At 36.9% G+C, this 24,534-nt stretch overlaps 2 protein-coding genes across 3 annotated transcripts in view; one reads left to right on the top strand and one right to left on the bottom strand.

Moving 5' to 3' along the window:
• Nucleotides 1-21,238, bottom strand: part of LOC113055254 (ataxin-7-like) — a 37,236-nt gene extending 15,998 nt beyond the window's left edge. The window contains exons 1-4 of one of the 2 annotated variants that reach the window (XM_026221410.1): nt 19,986-21,238; nt 13,276-13,377; nt 10,073-10,285; nt 9,844-9,912 (exon numbers count right to left, since the gene is read on the bottom strand). In XM_026221410.1, coding sequence (XP_026077195.1) covers nt 9,844-9,912; nt 10,073-10,277 — 274 coding nt within the window. In that variant the 5' untranslated portion in view covers nt 10,278-10,285; nt 13,276-13,377; nt 19,986-21,238. The remainder of the gene's footprint in view (nt 1-9,843; nt 9,913-10,072; nt 10,286-13,275; nt 13,378-19,985) is intronic. The other variant, XM_026221411.1, reaches the window with a different exon arrangement.
• Nucleotides 21,239-21,380: 142 nt separating this feature from the next.
• Nucleotides 21,381-23,135, top strand: thoc7 (THO complex 7). The gene is made up of 8 exons (XM_026221413.1): nt 21,381-21,523; nt 21,766-21,886; nt 22,008-22,135; nt 22,236-22,322; nt 22,439-22,496; nt 22,611-22,677; nt 22,761-22,830; nt 22,958-23,135. Exons 1-8 carry the CDS (start codon nt 21,505-21,507, stop codon nt 23,014-23,016), a joined length of 609 nt encoding a protein of 202 aa, XP_026077198.1. The 5' UTR covers nt 21,381-21,504; the 3' UTR covers nt 23,017-23,135.
• Nucleotides 23,136-24,534: the final 1,399 nt, after the last annotated feature.

Raw genomic sequence — 24,534 nt, 5'->3', positions numbered from 1 at the left:
AAATATACAGAGTACCAGCCAGCCTTTCAAAAGGTTGTCTGGGGAGGGGATCCTCCACCGAACGAAGTGTGTGGGAGAGCCAGTGAGGAAGAGAGTAATTGGGTGGGAGAACGAGGAGAAGAAGAAAGTGAGATTGCAGATTAAGAATGGCAGTTATAAAGTTGTGAAATATCTGCAAGACCGAACGATTAAAAACAAGCGTGCGATAGAGAGCCGTGTAGAAGGTGTCATTTGGCTTTCAAAATTTATACTTTCAGAAAGTGCTCTGAATTGACAGCAGAGTTTGTGAAAAACAGTCTACCCAAAATAGATGAAAGCAGAGAAAAAAAATATCTGCACAAAAAAAAAAAAGAAAGAAAGAAAGAAATTCACTCTTAGTCTCTGCTTTTTAGCAAGGCTTAATGCAGGCTTTGCTACAAATGAAAGTGACAAATCCGTCAACTGTCCCGAGCATCTTTCAAGCTGGCCCCGGGCCATCCTTATTGTCGAGCCCTGTTAAGTGAGGGGAAAGGAGGAGCACTATGTTCGTCGTTTCACTGAAGCTCATTCACACAGAGACACAGGGACACTCCAAAAACATCACTGCCTGAAAAGATGTCACTGAATCGTCAGCATCAGGCCTGTCACGATAACAATGTGATATTCTGCCTCATAAAAAAATGATTAAGATAAACAATATCATTGTCATTTTAAAGACCATTTTATGCCACTGAATATATAATATAACAGCATAATAATGCAAGAAGGCCAAAACACTTTCAAATGACAACACATTTTTAATTCTTAAGAATATTTAGATCATGGAAATTAAGTCAAAATATGAAACACCTTAAACAACTTGAATAAATAGTAAATAAACATTTTCTAACAAAAAATGCAAAGTAACAAGTAGAAAAAAAGACCTTCTTTTCTCTGTAAATTAAGGGTGCACTGTATTACTGAACAACCTAATCACTACATATCAATCAGATGTCCGTATTCAATCAGCATCACAAGCTTTTAACATACATGATATCAGTCACAGCATATCCTACATGAGTCATCAGTACTAAAAAAAAAAATACTAAATGTGTATAATTATTTCAAATAAAAGGAAAATAAAGCGAGTTGAATTCAAGCAGCTCTAAAAGATTTGATATTAGTTCTCTGCATCCTTTTGAAGGTGCTCTGCCTGTGTTTGCAGTGTTGCTTTGACCACTAAAACATTAATTACACAAACAAAATGTTTAGGGTTTATGTTAAGCTGTCTCTGTAAGAAATATCAACAGTGACTGATTAGCCTTTATGTACTGTAGACGTTAATACTAAGTGAAGCAAAATGTGCAGAAATATCCATAACACATAGTAAGAGCTCACGGTTTATCTGTCCATTAGAGGAGCGTTGTTGCGTTCATTACTATAGCAACAGTAGATCAAACAAATCAAACATTGTAAACTTTAGTTATGTTGAGACAACTAGAAAATGAAGTCGTGATCACAAAAAAAAAACTTTCATTATGTCAAGATAATGAGAAAATATTCATTATAACAAGAAAACAACTTTAATTATGGTGAGATAATGAGAAAATTAAGTCGTGATCACAAGAAAACAAAGAAAAATATTAATCGATGGACTCTTAGTTAGGACTTCTGTAGCATAATGTAAGGAATTATGATCATCAGAACCAGTATGTATTTGCAGAAAAGCTGATAAAGATACTGAGATCTGAGGTCTTGTTCATGTCACTCTTTTAGCTCATTGAGGCGCGTTAAGCGTCGTTGGGAGAGGGAAACCTCAGTATTACAACTCCGAGTCAGCCAAGCCATGATATAAAGTTAAGGAAACAAAGCAACCAAAAACAACACGTCTTAGACGTAATGTTAGTTCTTTATATCAGCGTTGGGTAAAATAGTATTATAATCTCCTATGGAGCTGCTTACATGTGGCTTCACGTCGAAACGAGTAATAGCGAAGATGCTGAATTTAACGTAAACACAGCTTTTGAGTCTCAAATAGCTTTTCCGTATATACATACTGATCTTGATAAATCATAGATTCTACTTACTTCTTGCTCCATTTCTGCAGATCAGTTTTTGTGAATTAATTACTTGCTCTATCTGTTGCTTTGGTCTCCATCAACACCCGCTTGCGCCACCTGCTGGTGAGCGACTAACAGCAGATGCAGATCATGCATCGGTACTCTATTGCTATTCCTGCAGTTCCCGGGTGTCATATGCAGAATTTTCTGCCGAATTTCGTGCAGTAACTTGTAAAGTGAAATGAAATGGACTGAAAATTGTCTGTCTAAATATTATACATCATATTTTTTAAACAGATTGAATATTTGGAAGTGAACTCTGGAAAATGAATATGAATAATTGAAATTTTAATTACGAAAATATTTGTGAATTTTTTTTATTTAAATATTGACAGCTTAAATAAACAACTGTTAAATTTCTGGCCCTAAAAATGCAAGCCCTGAAAATTCAAGGCATAAAAATGCAAGGACTGTTAATGCAATGCATTGTTTATTTTTTTCAGTTATTGCAATTCAACATGTTTTTTTGTTTCAAAGACATTTGTCATTATTTTATTATTTTATTATTCATTATTTTGTCATTACATTATTTATCAAACTAAATTTGACAGCATCTGTCTTGTAATGTCATAGCTGCGCCTAATGACTAAACAATTCAGTAATGTTCAATGAATAATTTACATAATTATAACATTACATAACATTACTTTTTAATCTCTAAAACAACGCCTTTTCTTTTGTGAGTCCAACTGAATTGTGTTCCTTTTCAAACAAAACAATTAAAAAGAAAGGTAAAAATACAAAAGGAAAGGTCAAAAAGGCAAAACAAATATGACTCATCATACATATCAGTCACTGCTGTCAGGTATATGTAAAACATTTTTTTTTTTTTTTTTTGTTATGTCAATGGACGAAATATTAAATTATCAATATTCTCACCAAGGCCACATATGCTTGATAAAAAAAAAAATAAATAAAAAAAAAATTTAAATAATAATAAATAAATAAATATTAAGGGTAATATTGCAAATTATTATTACAATTTAACAATTTTAACAGATTTTTTTATGTAATGTATTATTGTGTTGGTAAAGCTGAATTGTTAGCACTCATTACTCAAGTTTTCATTTTCACATCCTTCAGAAAACATTCTGATATGTTTATTTGCTGCTCAAGAAACATTTATTATCAATGTTAAAACAATTGAGCTGTTTAATATCTCTGTGGAAATGTTAATAGTTTTCAGGATTTTTTGATGCACAGAAAACTCTAAAGAATGGCATTTATTTGGAATTTTTTACTGTCACTTAAGTATTTTCTGTCACTTTTAATTAACAATGCATTCTTGTATGAAAAATAAAACGTATAAAAAGAAAAATGGTTGTATATGTACTATAATATACACAGATCACATAGACATTTAAACACTGCATTACATTAGAAATAGGGCTGCAAGTTTAATTCATTAATTTGATTGAACTGATCATATAAAAAATGGTTACGTTTTTGACATGCCATCATACAAACAATTAAGAAACGGCAAAACAACCAAACAAATATGTCCATCTGATTCATACATACATAGACCTGACTTTTTTGTATGATTTACCAAGAAATTAAAATATTCATAACATGCAGATGTTGACGTAAAGCTGAGTCATCTAAGTTGGCAAGGTATATTTAAATTGTCAGTAAGTCACTTCTAGACCAGACAGCACAACCTCAACAAGAAAAGGCAGACAAATTTCACACACATTCGAAGTATACAAATGCAAACGTGTCATACAAGCAAAGATTTATAGGGACTAAGGACCTATTTTCAGGAGTAGCCTTAAAGGTTACATGCTATATTTTTAACTAAAGCTTTGAGGGATTCCCACAGAAGGAAACATCCATTTCAAAGAACATGAGGAGAATGTGTCCTTTAAAAATTAAAAATGAGCTTTCCAGCATAACAGCGAAAACAAAATCTGAGCCTTAGAGCTCCTCCGGATATCAATCCCAACGTTAGACAACAACATGCTTAAGACAGCATATCAGAGATGCAGACAGGATACGCTCACTCCATCAGAGCCGGGTTGGCTTGACATGAAAACCACGGATATTCTAGTGTCTTCTAATGATGTGTCTCAGGTCTGAGAGGAAGTAGAGGACAGACAGAATGTGCTGAAATAGAGAGAATAGAGATGGGGATGGAAGCGATGGATAAGAAAAGGAAGGAGGGAGAAAAGAGGGAGAGAAAAAGAGACTGTGACAAAGCGAGAGAGACAGAGATGGCGATAAGGTGAGAGTAAGAGACAGCAAGAGAGTGAGAGGAAGAGAGAGAGAGACTGCGAGCGGATAATTTGACCATCCCTTTCATTGTCATTGATAAACGATCTAAGTAGAGAAGCTCTTAGAAGCCCAGCACACGAACACACTCGCAGGTTTAACTCCACGCCTGGTGTGTCTGTGTCTCCTCCCCGCTCGCTTTTCCCCATCTGATGAAGAGCTGCAAGATCCTCTCCACACATCTCTCCATATAGTCACCTTTCACTGATCATCCTACAGCAATCATGCAAGCGCAAGGTTTGGTAATCACTCTTCAGTCACTGATGACAATGAGGACTGTTAATATATTAATGTTATACACCCTCTTCAAAAACTGGCACTGAAACTAATTAACAAAACTAAACTTATCTTTTCCATCTGAAATCCATCAGCTTTATATAAAAACACACCACCGGTCAAAGGTTTGGGGTCAGTAATATTTTTCGTAGCAGTAATAAAAAAATAAAATAAAAAAAAACTTATTCAGCAGGGATACATCATACTGATCAAAAGTGACAGTAAAGACATTCACAATGTTGCAAAAAGTTATTTATTGTCAAATTTATTTTAAATAATTTCTGCTCAAAGAATCCTGAAAAGAAAAATATGTAATGATGTCGAAAATTCAGCTTTGCCATCACATAAATACTTACTATAGAATAAGTTATTTTAAATTGTAATTTTTCACAATAATACTGTTTTTACTGTATTTTTTACTAAATAAATGTAGATTTGGTGAGCATGAGAGACTTCTTTCGAAAAGATCTTACCAACCCCAAATGTTAGTGTTTGTGCATGAATTGACTAAATATTCAGTTTTAAATATAATAGAATCTAAATAACAGGTATGTCTAAGTCAGTTAACAACGTATGCCACTGAATATATAATTATAATGTAATAGCATAATAATACAAGAAGGCCTACAAACTTCCAAATGACAACAAACTTTTTTATATATTTAGATCATGGAAATGAAGTATCAAAATATTAGATATCTTAAACTTGAATATATAGTGAAAAAAAAAAAAAATAGTGGAAAAAAAAATAGTGAAAAAAATAAATAAATAGTGAAGTGACATTCAGCCAAGTATGGTGACCCATACTCAGAATTTGTGCTCTGCATTTAACCCATCCGAAATGCACACACACAGAGCAGTGAACACACACACACACACACACTGTGAGCACACACCCGGAGCAGTGGGCAGCCATTTATGCTGCGGCGCCCAGGGAGCAGTTGGGGGTTCGATGCCTTGCTCAAGGGCACCTAAGTCGTGGTATTGAAGGTGGAGAGAGAGCTGTTCGTGCACTACCCCCACCCACAATTCCGTCTGGCCTGAGACTAGAACTCACAACCCTTCGATTGGAAGTCCAACCCTCTAACCATTAGGCCACGACTTCTCCAAAATAAACATAGTAAATAAACATTTTCTAACAAAGAGTGCAAAGTAACAAGTAGAAAAAAGAAAAATTCACAAACAAATGGTATGGAGATTTGTCCTTCTACAGATTTTTCCCTGACCTTCTTTTCTCTGTAAATTAAGGTTCACAGATCACTTTTGCTGAAAAACACAATCACTACTTAGCAGTCAGATGTCCATTTGCACAAAGGCACAGATCCCTAAACAAGATTATATCTGCAGATGAAACTTTTGTTGTAGAAGCATTTTTTTTTTTTAACTAGCACCAACTACACAATGCTATGTACAAGAAGCTGCAAAAGACACGGGAAAGTGGAATGTACAAAACAGTGACAAATTTTGAAGTAAATATAATCTACAACATATTGCGTCAACCAAAAGTTTTTGAGGTCATGTACATATATTGCGTGATAAGTCGATATATTGATTATTGAGACAGGCCTAAGTTATGTGGTCAGACATGTCATCGTTCAGGCTTTTTTTAATTTTTTTTTATCTCAGGGCACTTTTGCAAGAACAGGAGTTAAGCGTGCTGGTCAGATTCGTGCATGAAGGCAACATCTATCTGACACACAATTAAAATTTACATTTTTTATTTGTTGCATGGTCATGATCAATTAGCTATTCTGGACTTTCTAAAGTTCAGAATCGTTTTGGGGGTTCTTTAATAACCAATACTCAAGTACAACTAAACGTAAAATGAAGTGAATTTTCACTGACCAGAGGCATTTAGATTTCATATACACTCACCTTAAGGATTATTAGGAACACCATACTTAGACTGTGTTTGACCCCCTTTCGCCTTCAGAACTGCCTTAATTCTACGTGGCATTGATTCAACAAGGTGCTGAAAGCATTCTTTAGAAATGTTGGCCCATATTGATAGGATAGCATCTTGCAGTTGATGGAGATTTGTGGGATGCACATCCAGGGCACGAAGCTCCCGTTCCACCACATCCCAAAGATGCTCTATTGGGTTGAGATCTGGTGACTGTGGGGACCATTTTAGTGCAGTGAGCTCATTGTCATGTTCAAGAAACCAATTTGAAATGATTCGAGCTTTGTGACATGGTGCATTATCCTGCTGGAAGTAGCCATCAGAGGATGGGTACATGGTGGTCATAAAGGGATTGACATGGTCAGAAACAATGCTCAGATAGGTCGTGGCATTTAAACGATCCCCAATTAGCAATAAGGGGCCTAAAGTGTGCCAAGAAAACATCCCCCACACCATTACACCACCACCAGCCTGCACAGTGGTAACGAGGCATGATGGATCCATGTTCTCATTCTGTTTACGTCAAATTCTGACTCTACCATCTGAATGTCTCAACAGAAATGGAGACTCATCAGACCAGGCAACATTTTTCCAGTCTTCAACTGTCCAATTTTGGTGAGCTCGTGCAAATTGTAGCCTCTTTTTCCTATTTGTAGTGGAGATGAGTGGTACCGGTGGGGTCTTCTGCTGTTGAATCCCATCCGCCTCAAGGTTGCGCGTGTTGTGGCTTCACAAATGCTTTGCTGCATACCTCGGTTGTAACAAGTGATTATTTCAGTCAAAGTCGCTCTTCTATCAGCTTGAATCAGTCGGCCCATTCTCCTCTGACCTCTAGCATCAACAAGGCATTTTCGGCCACAGGACTGCCACATACTGGATGTTTTTCCCTTTTCACACCATTCTTTGTAAACCCTAGAAATGGTTGTGCGTGCAGATCCCAGTAACTGAGCAGATTGTGAAATACTCAGACCGGCCCGTCTGGCACCAATAACCATGCCACGCTCAAAATTGCTTGATGATTAGATAATGGCATTAATGAGAAATTGAACCGGTGTTTCCTAATAATCCTTTAGGTGAGTGTAAATACACAATTGTTAATTAGGAATTATTCGTCAAATATTGATCATATCATTTTGGCGAGAAAAAGTGCAACTCACTCACTGCAATTGGCTGGATAGCTTTAGTTTGTTATTTTTAAAACTGAACATTTACCTGCGACGATAAACTAGTATTAATTTACCTCTAAAAATCAATCAGGGAATACTGAAAGGTGAAATTCTCTTTTCACCTCTAATAGTCTCCCATGTACCTGTCTGTATTTATATGGTTTCAGTTTCAGCTGATAACCAAGAGCTGTACAAGTTTTAAAATGAGAGTTCACCAGAAAAACATTCTGCTATCATTCACTCGCCTTCATGTTGTATCAAACCTGTCTGATTTTCCTTCTTCTGTTGAACACAAGAAGATATTTTGAGAAATGCGTTTTTGTCCATACAGTCAATGGTCTTTAAAATGGTTTGGTTACCAACATCCTTCAACTTTGAAGTTTGCGTTTCACAGAAGAAAGAATGTCAAAGAGGTTTGTAACACAATGAGAGTGAATAAATGACTTTCATTTTTAAATGAACTTTCTTTTTAATCAGTATGAATATATTATATTTATACAATACATAGACGTGAATGTTTTAAGGATATTTTATTCATCCCCCCCCCCCCCTCAATCAGGCCAGACTGACAACCCTTTCCTGACTATACAATAACATACTAGAGCACAAGAGTGCTCTTAAGCTTAGGTATAGAAGCAATAAAGTCCACATATAAAGCACAACATATGCTGCTTTCAATACATCCTCACACATTAATATTTTAGGTGTAGACAAAGCTGAAACTGAAACTTAAATCTTAATAAAGATGTGTTCGAAGCTTTGACTTTACTCTGACCTGAGAACAGTCCTGCTTAATTCTGGATTTAAATAAAAAATAAAATAAAAATAAAAACACTGACAACAGCTCAACAGAAAACCAGCACTGATTAAAGTCCACACAGGCAAAAAGGTGTTGTTTTTCATTTTATGTAACCCTAGGGGTTGACACATCTGACAGATTCCTGTGCGACGACTTTGGTCTTCCAAGACGTAACCAATTTACTCTAAATTGTTCAATGGAGCAGCGGTGCACATGATAACTCTGTTGTTTGTCAATGCAAATGCACAGTTGATAAATGCCCTGACAGGTACAGTATCTGGTGCTTCCTATACTAACAGAAATGAGCTATAAAGACGCCTGGCGATGACATTTTTATAAACCTTGCGGCAACTAAGTATAAAGATAAGATCTGTTCAAATAATCTATTGTCAATTTAAGAAATCCAAATGTATTTAAAAACAGGCGTGATGGTCACTGTAAGATGTCACCTGCTTTGTTGGGGTTACTAAAATGCTAGTTACACATTTAATTTATAAAAGGTGGATTAATCTTATTGACAATTACCTTGATCATCAGTCGCATAAATAATACAGCTGAGTCACTTACATTTATTTAAATTGAAGTAAGATCTAACATTCATCCAGCTCGCTAAATAAATATAGAGTGATGAGAACTTTAACGTGAAAGACCTAGTTAACAAATATTTAATAAATATAAATGAAATACTGATTTGAGCGTAAATTATTTTATTGTATGAGATGAAAAAAGTCGCTGAGGTGTCCAGGAACACTAAAGAAATCTCTACATGTACGTGTTTAAAATTAGACTGTAATTCCCTTTTTATTAAAAGGATACCAAATGAGCAAATACTTTGGCATTAAACACTTAATTTGTATTTACATATAAGTATTTCAGAGAGTCATGTAATAATATAGTTCTACATATGTTTAAGATTTTATAAGTCTACCATTTAAACAATAAGTGTATCATAAAATGTGTGACTTCAATAAACGTAACCAAAAATATTATGCTTGTATATTTAGGTTCAAATGTAATTCCAGTGTTTGAACATATTTAAGACATTGCAAACATGACGATTTAATGTATATAGCATGTATTATATTCGTACTACTTTCATTTCAATTCAAATCCACAAGTTCCGACATGCAACCCAGACTTGTACAGTAACTAATGTTTCTACAAACAGTGTAAACAGGCATACAAGAGCTTGTTTTTAACGCGTGTAACTGTCGTAATATCAGAGTTCTCAGGGCTAGTACTATCAAAAGTCAGCTGCACTTGTTTCACGGTGAGCCGGTGCGTGAAAAGTGTGCAACACAGCACCAAAACAAAAACACACCTTTGACCAGAGAAAGCAACATTACTTACCGTCTCTGCAGAGTCTCATGGCTTCGCGATTTTTCCCGCACTCTTTCAAACTTTCTTCCAATTCTGTACCTGAGGAAGCGATTTGGATCGTGTTACATAAATTGTTACACTTGCTGGCTTGTTCTCGCGTTAGTCTTAGTATTTCAAAACTGCACGCAATCGGGCAAACGCTCGCGATCTGACGCGGCTTGCCCGCTGAAACGCAATGGCCGACGGCCGATCAACTCACCGTCGCTCCCGTAGAGTTTCACAGCATCGACCCAGCTGCTCCAAGGCTGTCCCAGCATTATGTCAGGACTAGGCAGGGATCTGCGCTCCGCTACAGTCGCCATTGCTGTGGAGGCTTCTCCCCGCTGCTTCAGCTGCCTGGCCGCTCTGCGCTGCTGCTGTTGCTGCTGCTCCCCCCTGACGTCATCATCGGCCCTTTCCGACATTCTTTCCGCTACAATGTAACAAACACAGCAGTGAGCGCGCTTAGGTGGCCGAGCGGATTCCTTCAATGAATGACATCGAGCCGAATACGCTGGTCACTCACTAGAGAGCGAGCTCGACTGTCTCTCGTTTCCCGATGCGTGCCGCACGAGGCAGCGTGTCACGAAACGCACGTTAAGAGCAGATTACAGAGATAAAAGTTTAAGGACGACCTCAAAACTTCCTTTCCCTGAAGCGAATGTGCGAAATAGTGAGGGAAATCTGGGAGGAATGTTTACTTTATTATGCTGTCACACACACATTAAAACGAATATCTGAATATGTTTTGATCAAAAAGGTGAATCAATCGGCTTGGGAATTCCCCAATTACACGAAAATACATTTCCTGAGGAATAATAATAATAATAAAAATTATACCTAATCCTTTGTATGACTTTGTTTGACCTAGAACAAATGTAACCCATTTAATCCCACTAGTAATATTTGTGAACAACTGAAAAAAGGGTCTAGAATATGTTGCCTATGTGTTTTTATACAGTTCTCAAATAGAAATAAAAATGCAGGCTGTCTTGATTTCACGTTAACATTTTTGCTCGGCGAATGTAAATAGTTACAGTTTGTCCCTCTGAAAGGAAGCATGTAAAACCATTCATATAGATTAAATGACCCTATCTGAAACAAGTTTAAATAGTTGTGTTATATTTAAATGGTCTATTATTATTATTTTTATTATTATTGTATCATTAAAGGGATAGTTCCCCCAAAAATGAGTAAGTCAATGGTTTAGTTACATTCTTCAAAATAACTTCTTTTGAAAAGAACTTAATGTTCAGCAGAAGAAATTCAGAAATTCATACAGATTTGGAACAGCATGAGGGTGACTAAAATGATGATAATATTTAAACTTTTCACTGTCCCTTTAAGATTACCCTTTCATATTATACTTTTTCATTTTAAAGATAGGTTATGTCTGTAAGATATGCAGGAGTTGGTCTACTGAGAAAATTGACAGCAAAAAATATTTGATATTAGGATTTAAAGGCGCAATATGTAATTTTTCTGCTTTAAAAATAGCAGAAATCACTATATGTATGTTATATATATTTTTTAGTTGTGTACTTACATCATCCCGACAGTTTCCACAAGCTTTCAAATCCGGAGAAAATTATAGTTTAATTAGAAGACACGGCACGTTTCTTTATTTCCTTTTTTCGCCCATCTATGGCGTCATATAAACTTTGACCCCTCTAGTTTATCTAACTTCCTGCGGAACCGCCAAATACAAAGGCGAACAGAAACAAAGACGAGACGAAGAAGAAAATGTAGTAGCCTTTATCTAGACTATTATATTTTATATTTATATTGTTTATATTTGTATTTAAACCTCAATCAATAACTTAGTTATGGATCATGATTATGCTTTGCCTGCACGTTCTGTGAAGCGCAAACGCACGGGTGAAATAAATGACACGACTTGATAGGGGTCTCATAATTCATGTAGACGGTTTCAACGGGCGCACGCGCCTGGCCCTAAGTTAACTTCCGGTCTGTGTTGTGTATATGGGTCTGGCTGCAGTGCCTTCTACAAACGCAGTTAAAGTTAAGGTGGTGAGTAGACTGAAGTTGGGCTCAGGTGGTTGTGCTGTGGGATGTGTTTCCCATACATTTATTTATTTTTGGAGACTCGCCACAATTTTAAAACTTTTTTCAAAAAGGCTTCATTGAGTAATGTTACAGCTTCGTTTACAGCTGTTACTGGGGAAACCTCTATTTCTCGCGCTTTATGTCTATGCTTTAAAACATCTCCTGTTGGCAAATAATGAATTTGCATTTTCATTAAGTCCGCCTGATCCACGCAGCAAACATTTTGTTTGTTATCAAAAAATATCTACTCTAGACGGACTTGGCTGTTGTTATTGATTCTATTTGGAAGTTTACTGGAAGTTAAGTTAGGTCCACAAAAGCGCTCATGCGCAGTAACGTTTGTTTATGTTGTTGCCGTTGAAACCTTCTATATCTCTCCGTTCGAAAAGACGTGATTGTCAAAATACTAAGTTAGAATGAGTGAGGAATGATAGGGAGCGACAGAGCGCGTGTTCCAATGAACAACAACTCCCATGAGCCTTACGCTCTTTCCCGACGTCATCAAAGTACGTCTTATGTTATTATTTTGATTGAGTGACCCCTAGTGGCCAAAAATTCCACTGTATTTATTTATTTTTTTATTACGCTTTTATAATATGGACCTACAGTATTAATAATTTACTATTAAAGCCTTTTAAAGGATTAGTTCACTCAAAAATATAATTTTTCTGAAAGTGTACTCACCCTTAGGCCATACAAGATGAAGAGTTTGTTTGCTTTTTGGAACAGATTTGGAGAAATGCATGATTGCATTACTTGCTCACCAATGGATACTCTACTACTTCTATGTAAAATCCTAGAGGAGTCCTCTATCCATAATATAGTTTTCTTTAACAGTCGAAACAAATACATAGTTGGATTTTGATGTGGGAGGACAACAGGGGATGGACTTTTTCACTGAAAGAAGCACTATTATGAAATATGGACTGAAATTACTTCCAAAAGCAACCGTTTAAAGTTAAAACGCCTTAATGATGGATTTATTTTTCTTAAAAACAGGCAGCTCCTTGCTTCACAAGACATTAACAAATGGACCGGAGTCTCTCATTCTGACGGCACCCATTCACTACAGACAATCCCTTGGTGAGCAAGTGATGTAATGCTAAATTTCTCCAAATCCGCTCTGAAGAAACAAAATTGGATGCCTTGAAGGTGAGCACATTTTCAGCAAATTTTCATTTGTGGGTGAACTATTCTTTTAAAGACATAGTAACACCTGTGAGGGACTAAAAAATAATGAGTTGTTAAAAAGGAATATGTTTAGAAATCGCAAAATTAATTTAATATGCCTTTTTTCAAGAAAAAAATAAAATAAAATAAAAAACCTGGAGTGATTTTGTTATCATTATTTCATACCTCGTCAAAAGTAAAAAAAAAAAAAAAAACTAAACTGGTCAAGTCAGTAGATCCTCATCGGCTATGGTGATTCCAGACTGCCACACAAGCTGGAAAGGGAATCTGCAGAAAGGAAACAGATGAAGGGATGGATTAATGTTAGCAGCATTATTTAAGTAGTCATTGTATAATAATCAGAATTTCGGGAATTAGCCGTTTGTTTTTTGACAAAGGAGCCTTTGGATTTCTTCTCTACAGTTTTTTACTAGCTCAAGATCTACTTATAAAGGAGCCCGTCGCTACAGAGTAATCCAATCCAATAACGACTATCCCCGGCTAACCATCTGAGAACCCTTCAGTTGACAGCCTGATAATCCGTCTCAGGGATATAAGGAACCAGTGAAAACATTTTGACTTTCCATCATATGCTTAGTGTAACGTCAAATTCATAACCTTATTAACTAACATAATAATAAGCAACGTTTTCACTGTAAGACTTCATGCATTTATCTAAGACGAAAAATGTTTCCAGTATGAATTTTCAAAATAAGGCATTGCAAAATACATATCTGAATAAATTATAATTGACTTAAAGGGTTACTCCACCCCAAAATAAAAATGTTGTCAGTAATCACTTAGCCCCATGTCGTTCCAAACTCGTATAAGCTTTGTTCGTCTTCAGAACACAATTTAAGATATTTTGGATGAAAACCAGGAGGCTTGTGACTGTCCCATAGACTGCCAAATAAATAACAGTGTCAAGTTCCAGGAAAGTATGAAAAGCATCGTCAGAATACTCAATTTGCATCAGTGAAGTGACGAGAGTACTGTTTGTAGACGAAGAAAACAAAAATAACGACTTTATTCAACAATTTTTCTCCTCTGTTTCTCTCCACATCACTGTAGCACCATTTTGGAGATTATGAGCTGTACCCATGAATGGCAGCATATGCTCTTCTGAGTCAGCCGCGCCACAAGGTTGCGCTGTTTTCTTTCAAATCAAATCGTAAATATACGTTAAAAAAATTATCCTTGTGGCGCCACTGATACAGAAGAGCGTATGCTGCCTGCGTTCAGCTCATAATCTCCAAAATGGTTAAGTGGAGCGAAACAGAGGAAAGGAATTGTAGTCGTTATTTTTTTTTCTTCACCTACAAAAAGTATTCTAGTCGCTTCATAACGTTTCAGTTGAATCACTGATGGCATATGGACTATTCTGATGATGCTTTTCATACCTTTTATGGACCTTGACAGTGTTATTTACTTGGCAGTCTATGGAACAGTCACAAGCCTACCGGTTTTCACCCAAAATATCTTTAATCGTGTTCCAAAGATAAACGAAGCTTTCACAGGTTTGGAACGACATTGGGGTAAGTGAATAATGACAAAATTTTCATTTTAGGGATGGAGTATCCCTTTAAAACTAATTTGAAAACAGAGGGGAAATAACAGATATACATGAACAGCATCGTTCTGATGTTAATTGGATGACTGTCAGCCTGTTGCTTGTGTCAATGGAAAGTGATGAATGCATTACGCATCAAGCGTTGGCATGAGTGAAATGGGAGGCTAATTTATGACTTATGATGTGATGTTCTTTGCGGTGTCAAAGATTTCCCCTTCAGTCTGCGATCATTCTGCAAAGCTACATAAGCATTTCAGTTTGCAGCACAAACACCCACTCTTGATCAACACCTTACAGGAGGTGCATATTAGTTAAACTGAAAAAAATAATAATATTCTAAATTTAGCATGCACAGCTTAAGCCATGATGTACAAAGCTTGCTTATTACAATATATTTGAAGAACTGTGAAAATAGCATGACACATGAGATTTTAATTTGAAGGAATAATCAGTTTTATATGTTAAATGATTAGTAAAAATATGCAATCAAGGTATTATACATAATATTACATTTTATACATATCATGCTTAAAAATATGTATGTGTATGGATATATATACAGTGGTGTGAAAAAAGTGTTGGTCCCCTTCCTGATTATTATTTTTTTTGGCATGTTTGTCACACTTTAATGTTTCAGATCATCAAACAAATTTAAATATTTAAATACTTATATCAAAGATAACACAAGTAAACACAACATGCCGTTTTTAAATGAAGGTTTTTATCATTAAGGGAAAGCTAAATCCAAAACTACATGGCCCTGTGTGAAGAAGTGCTTGCCCCCCTGTTAAAACTGTGGTTTATCACACCTGAGTTAAAATTTACCTGCCTGACAAAGTGAAGAAGACCAAAAGATCCATTAAAAGCAAAATAATAAAAAGGAAGTAATTGCGATCTATCAGTCTGGAAAAGGTTATAAATCCATTTCTAAAGCTTTGGGACTCCAGTGAACCACAGTGAGAGACATTGTTCACAAATGGCAAAAACATGGAACAGAGGAGAACCTTCCCAGGAGTGGTCGGCTGACCAAAATTACCCCAAGAGCACAGCGACGACTCATCTAAGAGGTCAGAAAAGACCCCACAACAACATCCAAAGAACTGCAGGCCTCAATTGCATCAGTTAAGGTCAGTGTTCATAAGAAAGATACTGGGCAAAAATGGTTTGCATGGCAGAGTTCCAAGACGAAAACCGCTGCGGAGCAAAAAGATCAGAAAGGCCTGTCTCAGTTTTGCCAGAAAACATCTTGATGATCCCCAAGACTTTTGGGAAAATACTCTGTGGACTGACGAGATAAAAGTTTAACTTTTTGGAAGGTGTGTGTCCCATTACGTCTGGCATAAAAGTAACACCGGATTTCAGAAAAAGAACATCATACCAACAGTAAGATATGGTGGTGGTAGTGTGATGGTCTGCTTCAGGATCTGGAAGATTTGCTGTGAGAAATGGAACCATGAATTCTGCTGCGGCGAACTTGGGTTCTGCACCAGGACAATGATCCAAAACACAACAACAAGTCCACCTCTGAATGGCTGAAGAAAAACAAAATTAAGACTTTGGAGTGGCCTAGTCAAAGTCCTGACCTGAATCTGGTTGAGATGCTGTGGCATGACCTTAAAAAGGCAAATTTTGCTAAGTGTGTTGCACTGCAGGACTGGCATGGACAGAAGATTCTGTGTGCTGGTCAGTTCACAAGGATTGACAGAAAGTAATCTTTTCCAACAAGTTTTAAATTATTTTTACCCTTCTTAGGCATTTTTACATGTGTCAAATTCTTACATTTAATCCATAAAGTCAATTACAAAAATAAAATATTTGGGGCTGTTACCAAACAAATTAAAATAATCATTAACTAAATTCATGCAATGCAGAGGAAACACAGAAGCTGCATCTGAAGTAGCATTTGGATGCATGCACTGTTTAATGCAAGGCGTGAATGCTTTAACCTGGAGTTACAAATTCATAAATAATGTTTTGATATTTTAATCCTAAAATGCTGAATAGCCCTACTGATATTTGAAATGATTATATATATATATATATATATATATATATACTAGGGGTGTAACGGTTCACAAAATTCACGGTTCGGTTCGATACGATACACTGATGTCACGGTTCGGTTCGGTTCGGTTCGATACGTTTTAGATACAGCAACATGTAAAAACATCTCAACTTTTCAGAATGCCGCAAGCGCACCGCGGGTAATGTGACAAGAACCAACCAATCAGCTTCATCCTTTCCCGTAACAACGTTGAGAGCTCAGCCAAGATGAAGGAACAGCTGATCATAGTTGTATATGGATTGCAATTTTGAAATAAATTCAGTAGCAGAGCTACTGCAAGCGATTTTTAGAGCTGCAAATCCATTTATCCTTCGCTGAAATTTCCGCGTCTCATGGAGAGAGCACGTCATTGTTGCTTAGCAAAGACAGACGCCTCAGGAGAAAGACGCGCTTAGCGTTTTCCATGCGTTTTTAGGCACGATATGTGAACGGCCCCTAAGGCGCTCGCTCACTCAGCACGCGCTGAAGGCTCGTTGCAAAATGTCTAATGCATTTAACAGACCAGAAATATAAGATCCTAAAATAACCAACAGGTCTGGTGTTTGGGTTGGATTCCCTGTAAGCTATAGTGTCTAAATGCTGCAGGGATAGTTTGCTGCGTGCATGTTTCTCCTTTTTTTCGTCTTTTCCCAGATAGTACTGACGCATATATCCCAGATATTCCCGCTGTTTTTTTTTTTTTTTTTTGTAATCCCGCTGGTGTACCCTGTCATGTTGCAGATGCGACATACCGTTGTTTTTTTATCCACCACTCTCTTGCCATCACCATTATAGCTTAAAGGGAATCCAAAGTGCACCCAAACACCAGACCTGTTGGTTATTGGAGGATCTTCTCATTTCTAGTCTGTTAAACGCATTGGCTATTTTGCAACGAGCCTTCAGCGCGTACTGAGTGAGCGAGCGCCTGCTGAGTAGCCTAACATAAACATATAAGATGGTGTTTTTTTCTTCTTCGGGAGTGTCAGGGGCGTTGCCTGTTACGTTGTTTGGGTTATTGGGCTACCTTGTTGAACGCATATCATTATATTTCTTTCTCTCTCTTTTTTTTTTTTTTTCAAATATAATTAATTACTCCAACGAACCGTTCGGTATACATAATGCGTACCGCGTACCGAACCGAAAGCGTCGTACCGAACGGTTCAATACGAATACGCGTATCGTTACACCCCTAATATATACACACACACACACACACACATATATATATATATATATATATATATATATATATATATACCATATTTTTCGGACTATAAGTCGCACATGAGTATAAGTCTCATCAGTCCACAAATACGTCATGATGAGGGAAAAAAACATATATAAGTATCACTGGACTATAAGTCACATTTATTTAGAACCAAGATTCAAGAGAAAACATTACCGTCTACAGCCGCGAGAGGGCACTCTATGTCGTCAGTGTAGACTACAGGAGCACTGAGCAGCACAGTGCGCCCTCTCGCGGCTGTAGACGGTAATGTTTTCTCTTGGTTCATTTCTCTCGGTTCATGTCAAATTAATTTTGATAAGTCGCATCTGACTATAAGTCGCAGCCGGACCAGCTAAACTATGAAAAAAAGTGACTTATAGTCCGGAAAATACGGTATATATATATATATATATATATATATATATATATATATATATATATATATAAATATATATATAAAGGTACTTCAAAATGTGAATTTAAAACAGTTGATTCATTCAGGAACGAAACACTGGCTATGTTTTTCAGAGACGCAAAACAGTCCTATGGCTTTGTTTGGAACCATTTTGTTGGTGAAATACAGCAAAAATAAAATATAATTATTGGCAATGTGGTGCCTAAAACATAAGTCTCTTAATAACTTCTTTCTTATTGAAATGCTGTATAAAATAAATTTCACATTTGTGATTTTTGCGAAAAAAAATTGCACTTTTCATGTAATATTGATCAACTTTATGAAATTATATATGTATGTGTGTGTGTGTGTGTTCTGCCCCAATATCTTAAATTTTAGGAGCATTCTAAATGCATTTTATTATACTGAAATCATGCAGTGAAAGAACACTCTAAAGCCCATTTCACACTGCCATTCCGGCAAATACACGGGTAAAGTTTCCCGGCAATTATTCCCGGGTCACTAGATTTTGCACTTTCACACTGCCAGTGATTAGTCGGGATATGTGCGTGGTTTCACACACAACCCGTAAAGATCCCATAACGACACGGGACATCAGGGCGTGACGTGTAATGTACGAGTCGAAAACGTTAGGCATGTTATACTTTCACTGAAGTGGGTCGAACCCGGCAATGTTACTAGGTCCCCGACCCGGGTTCAATGCCGGAATCAATCCCCGGACGTGGTTGCTTTCACACAGAAGGCGACCTGGCAATTTTCCGGCAATATGCCGGGACCGACGTGCAGTGTGAAAGGGTCTTAAATGAGCATTCAGTCTAGCTAGTGTTTAAGCACTCATAACTCCTCTTATAATCAGTGAAGCTGTCCATACAAGGTATGACAAATTAATCTCTAACTTGCATCATATGAGCATCTACTCTTTGTTGATTATGATGAGGGAATTTGCGAGTTTCACTCTGAACAAAACTCTGGTGTTTCAGCGATGACACATCTGAATGACTCTGATTGATTACTGCTTTCACAACAGTGAGTCGTGTGTGATTGGTTATAATGAGCAACACTGTAAAACATTAAAAATAAAATATGTAGGATAGCATAACCAGGTCTAACTATAATACAGTAATCGAAACTTCATCTAAAGAATTATTTTTTTTTTTTTAAACCAAGGGACCACCCAAGTATTATTATTATTTGGGAGGTGGTGGTGGGGGGGGGGGGTTATGGGGGAGACCCTTAATACTTATGTGAGGCCCGAGACCCCCCTCTCAATTCGTATGACATTCATTTCTAGCGTTGTCCACTTGTTTGCATCCACTAGTTAACTTCAACTAACCAAGTGCACTTGGGAAAGTGAAAGCAATAGTGGCAAGATCCACAATGGCTTCTACAACAACTTTTCCTTAAGGACTAAACATAGCGGGTTTGTCACAAAGCGAAACGGACCAAGTAAACTTGAGTATTACGTCACCAAAATAAAATGTTAGACACATAAGAGGGGGAGGGGGACGACAGCAGGTTTAGCTTCCTCGCTAGCTGAGCAGCTCAAACCAGCCATTGGTGGCACTGCTGTAGCATGCAACTGGCTAACTGGCAGAACAGACATTAGCAGCTGATCTCGATGTCATCATTGTTCTCTTACCAATGCCCTGGACTTCAGAGGTCCTGGTTGAGCTCCTCAGAGAACAAAAGCGCAGGCTTTAGAGTGTATTGAAAATGAATATCAGTTCAAAGAGCGAGTGCAGTGCTCAGTGACTGTGGAGGTCTTCACCAGGTGCTTCCATGTCTGTTTACCAGGCAGCATTCTGGGACAAGAACGTCACTGACTGATTCCAGCAGCACGCATGCACCGAGCACGCCTGTCAATGCACAGTATGGTGGTGTGTCAAAAACGAGTGTGCTGCCTGTCTGGGCAGCATTTCTGGGCGTAGTTCGCGGGCTTGTTACGCTCCAGTGCGGAGTTTTTTTTAGTCATTTAGTTGGGATGCTTTCATAACAGCTTTTCGAGCGTCCCAGACGCGCCCTCGGAGCCCAAATAGACTGTCTAGGTAACGTTAAGCGGTTCAGTGGGTTTTGAAACAGAGCCTGCTGCTGCTGTACTTCGGCTATAACGCTATTGCGTCTGCTGAATTAAAACATACTAATCGAAGCCACGCGCAGACGTTACAACTTTGAAATGACTTTGGCGATTTAATAATGAGGGTGGAAACATTGTCGTTCAGGGATGTACTGTCTGTAGTATACTGTAGCCGTTTGTGAATCTGAGTCGGGTTTTCAATGAATAAGTTCACTAAGCCGATCCGACTCGCAGTGCAACCGACACTTTGAACATGAATATGAACATATGTTCGAAAATGTCAAATTCGTAATTAGCCAAGAGTCGATGAGTGACTGAGCTGATTAAATTTCTTAATGTGAATGCATATTTTATCGATTTTCTAAATTACTTCATGTTTCATGAGCTGACTCGTGGCTACAGAAAACGGAACTTCTGATACGAACTAAAAGAAAGGCCGAATCCGTGTTTAAAACGGTTCATTAAAATACATTCATTTGAATGAACCGATACGCAGATCTACGACCATTACGGTCAAAAAACTGAAGCGAATATTTGAGTCGGATCTTGATTCACAATGGAACCGACACTTTGAACCGCGAACAGTCGATTCTACGTCAAATTCGTAACATGACAAGTAATCTTTGTCAATAATTTTAATATTTTTAATGTGAATTCATATATATATTTATGTTTAATGACTTTAATTTTATATAAATGACTATATGTTTTTCTAAGCTAAATCTTGTTTTTATTTTTTTTATTTTTTAAACGGTTCTTTGAAACGAATTGTTCTAATGAACCGATTCTCAGAAATGAGTAAGACTTCTCACCACTGTCAAAAACTAATGAACTGTCTACTTATACTGGAAGTCACGCGAGTAGTTTAAACGTTTGAAAGAGTAATTTACCCACAACTTGTAAATGACTTGAATAACGATGAAACAAAACTTTGTAATTTAGTAAACTGCTGTGATTCGCGCTGTGGGGGTCGGCGGCTTCGGCTCATTTGCTTCGCAACAGAGGCGGAGCTCTGATGCTCTCGTGTGTCCGTGTACGCATGTCAATAAAGTTTTTTCAAATAGCTTAGTTAGCTTGTTGGATAATGGGTAGCATCACTGATGGTAAGGATTTCTTTGTTTTGGTGTATATTTAGTTTGTGTTTGTTATTTATGCGGCATATCAGCGTGATTCATTACAATGGTGGCCGACTATGTGTTTTTGTAAACTAAATAAACTCACTTTAAATGAGATCAATATGAGGAGTCCTAGCTAGTTAGCCATGCGATATGCTTCATATGGTTTAATGTGTAGATAGCTTCAACAATACTTCTGAAATGGCATCTGTGTCTGTATCGTTTCACAGATGAGGTCATCCGGAAGCGTCTTCTCATCGATGGAGATGGAGCTGGAGATGACAGGCGCATTAATGTGCTTATGAAGAGCTTTACCAAATGGTGCCATTCCAGTTTCTCACCAGAGGAAGGGTAATTTAAACTATTATTATAATCTGTGATCTGTCTAATTCATTATGATGTACCTTATTCCACTGATTAGTTACCATAGCCTTATGTGTAATGACTTGCATGCTCGTCTCTGTTGCTGCAGGTTCTCACAATATCAGAGGATGGTGACCTCTTTGGCTCAGTGTGAGTTCTCCATGGGGAAAACCCTGCTTGTGTATGACATGAACCTGAAAGAAATGGAGAATTATGAAGCAATCTATGCAGATATTGGTAAGACCTCCAGTGGATGTGCATGTAGGACTTTGTCGGGTTTCATTACCGTTAGTTCATTTACTAAGCAAAGTATTCTTATTTCTTCTCTTCAATGTAGAGAAAAGTATAACATCAGCCCATGAAAAAATTGCAGAGTGCAAAAAGGAAATCCAGAGAGCAAAAAGGATACGAAAAAACCGCCAAGGTTCAGTTCAGCTCCTTTTGAAAAAAACAGACATTTTGTACTTTTATGTGTTTTTTTTGTTTTGTTTGTTTTTTATCACTAATTTCTGCTCTCTAATTTAACACTCTTATTTATAGAGTATGATGCTTTGGCCAGAGTTATCAAGCAACATCCAGACAGACATGAGACCTTAAAGTAGGTTTAGTTCAAATCACATCTATATTAACATTTATTTATTACCTGGTTGACTGTGTATTAAATCTGTATTCTGTACATCCTGTAATTCCTTATGTGATCTTATTTCTGCAGGCAGCTTGAGGCTTTAGAAAAAGAGCTTCAGCAGCTTTCACACATCAAGGAGAATGTGGAGGACAAGGTAAGGGAATGTGGTATTTCTTGGTCATTCTGTATACTTTAACATTCACTCTGATCTTCTCTTTTCTTTTTAACCATATTTAGTTAGAACTTCGCAAGAAACAGTTCCACGTCCTTCTCACCACGATTCAGGAACTTCAGCAGACTTTGGAGAGTAAGAAGTTTAACTGAATAAAGAGTGAAGGATCTGCTTTGCAGTTGCCAAATTAGTTTTCGTCCTGATCAGGTTGTAATCATATGCCTGTGTCATGGTCTAAATTTGTGTTTTGTCATCTTTTTAGATGATGAGAAGATGGAAAGTGATGATACACAGGACAGCCCGATGGAAAATGGAGACTAGATTTACATTTGTCCAGTTTTTCCTGAAGATTTATGTATTACCCTCTTCTCTCATTTTAGTCTCTTTTTTTCTTTAAGTTGATTATGTACAGAATTAAAGTGATTTCTTTACCAACTGAATCTAAGTTGTTTAATTTTAGCATATGGCACTTTCTATATGTGGTTTTGTTCTTAGATGAGGTAAATGTTCAGACTAAAATGAATTCGAATGAAGATGCAACATTAAATCATTTATGAATTCATTATTTAACTATTTATTTATTGTTTAGTAAATAAATCAAGACACATAGACATCATAAAATGTGAAGAAAAAAAACACTTGCAATAATGGTAAATCTAAATTTATTTCAACACCTATGCAATACTTGGAAAAACTAAATATGATAAAACATCAAACAAAGAAGCGTTTATTTTAAGGAAAGTTGGCACAACCACACTTTTTTAAGGCAAGATGTTTCGTGCCGCTTAACCAGCAGATGTCGCTGTTGATACAATGTTTGACATGACTTACTGAAACTACACAACTTTGTATCCATAGAAAATGTATCAATCTGTCTGTAAATGATGTAGTAATACTCTTAAACTCTACTGTATGTATTGACAGCATAGGATAAATGCTCAGAACTGCAACATATACCTCATAAATGCAAGGTCAGGGTGAGCAGATCTTGCAGGAGGACTCTGAAGTGCAGTGTGTGAGTGAGTTTAATGACTTCAGACATGGAGTGAGGGAACAGTGTGGACACTGAGGATGTTATTATGCTGTGCAGATGTATTCCACTTCTCTGACCGCACATCAGAAGTGACATATAGGCAAAGAGTAGAGAAAGAGCTGCGATGCTGTCGTCATTCACAGAGCTCCCACTCAAGTCAGAAGAGTAGCATGGAGTCACATCAGTCAGAAGTAATGCAAATATAAAAAAAAATACTGCATGTTTTAAATGGAAAGTCAAGTTTAGATTTTAGAAATAAATATAGGCCTAACTCCTAATTATTAAAATAACTATGTACTGTGCTTTTGGCATGCATTTTGTATTTTAAAGGTTTCAAATAGCATGCTAGAGAAAAGGTTATTCTTTCTGGCAGTTCGGGGTTGTTTTAATCAGCAGTGTGGTGGTGCACACTGAAAGACAACGTTTTACATATAGGCAGTAAGCAGAAACTATACATTTCTTTCTTTTTTTTTCTTTTACCAGTATGCATGTTGCTTGGGAATTGAACCCACAACCTTTTGCACTATGTCTATTCAAAACAAGAATATTTTAAAGGTTTCAAACAAGGTCACATTTGGCATATTAACACTTCAGACATCATGATGGCTTTTACCCTTCCAAATCACTGATATTGGGTGCATCTAAGAAAAATAGTTAGGGATGCAAATTCGGTTATTTATTTATTTTTTGTATATTTTCTTTTGTTTTAGGATCGATAAGAAAAAGAAAAGACAACTGGATTTATTATTATTTTATAGAGGGTAGTGCCTGAATACAGGCATTGCATACTGGACATAATTCAGTTA

Source organism: Carassius auratus, chromosome 36, assembly GCF_003368295.1.
Source record: "Carassius auratus strain Wakin chromosome 36, ASM336829v1, whole genome shotgun sequence".
Taxonomy (NCBI): domain Eukaryota; kingdom Metazoa; phylum Chordata; class Actinopteri; order Cypriniformes; family Cyprinidae; genus Carassius; species Carassius auratus.
Note: the sequence above shows the minus strand (reverse complement) of the source record. Positions and strands in the feature narration are given on the sequence as shown.

Coding starts and splice junctions, on each gene's coding strand:
- thoc7 (XM_026221413.1), top strand. Junction 22,323..22,438: donor GATACGAAAAAACCGCCAAG/GTTCAGTTCAGC, acceptor TCTTATTTATAG/AGTATGATGCTTTGGCCAGA. Junction 22,678..22,760: donor AGGAGAATGTGGAGGACAAG/GTAAGGGAATGT, acceptor AACCATATTTAG/TTAGAACTTCGCAAGAAACA.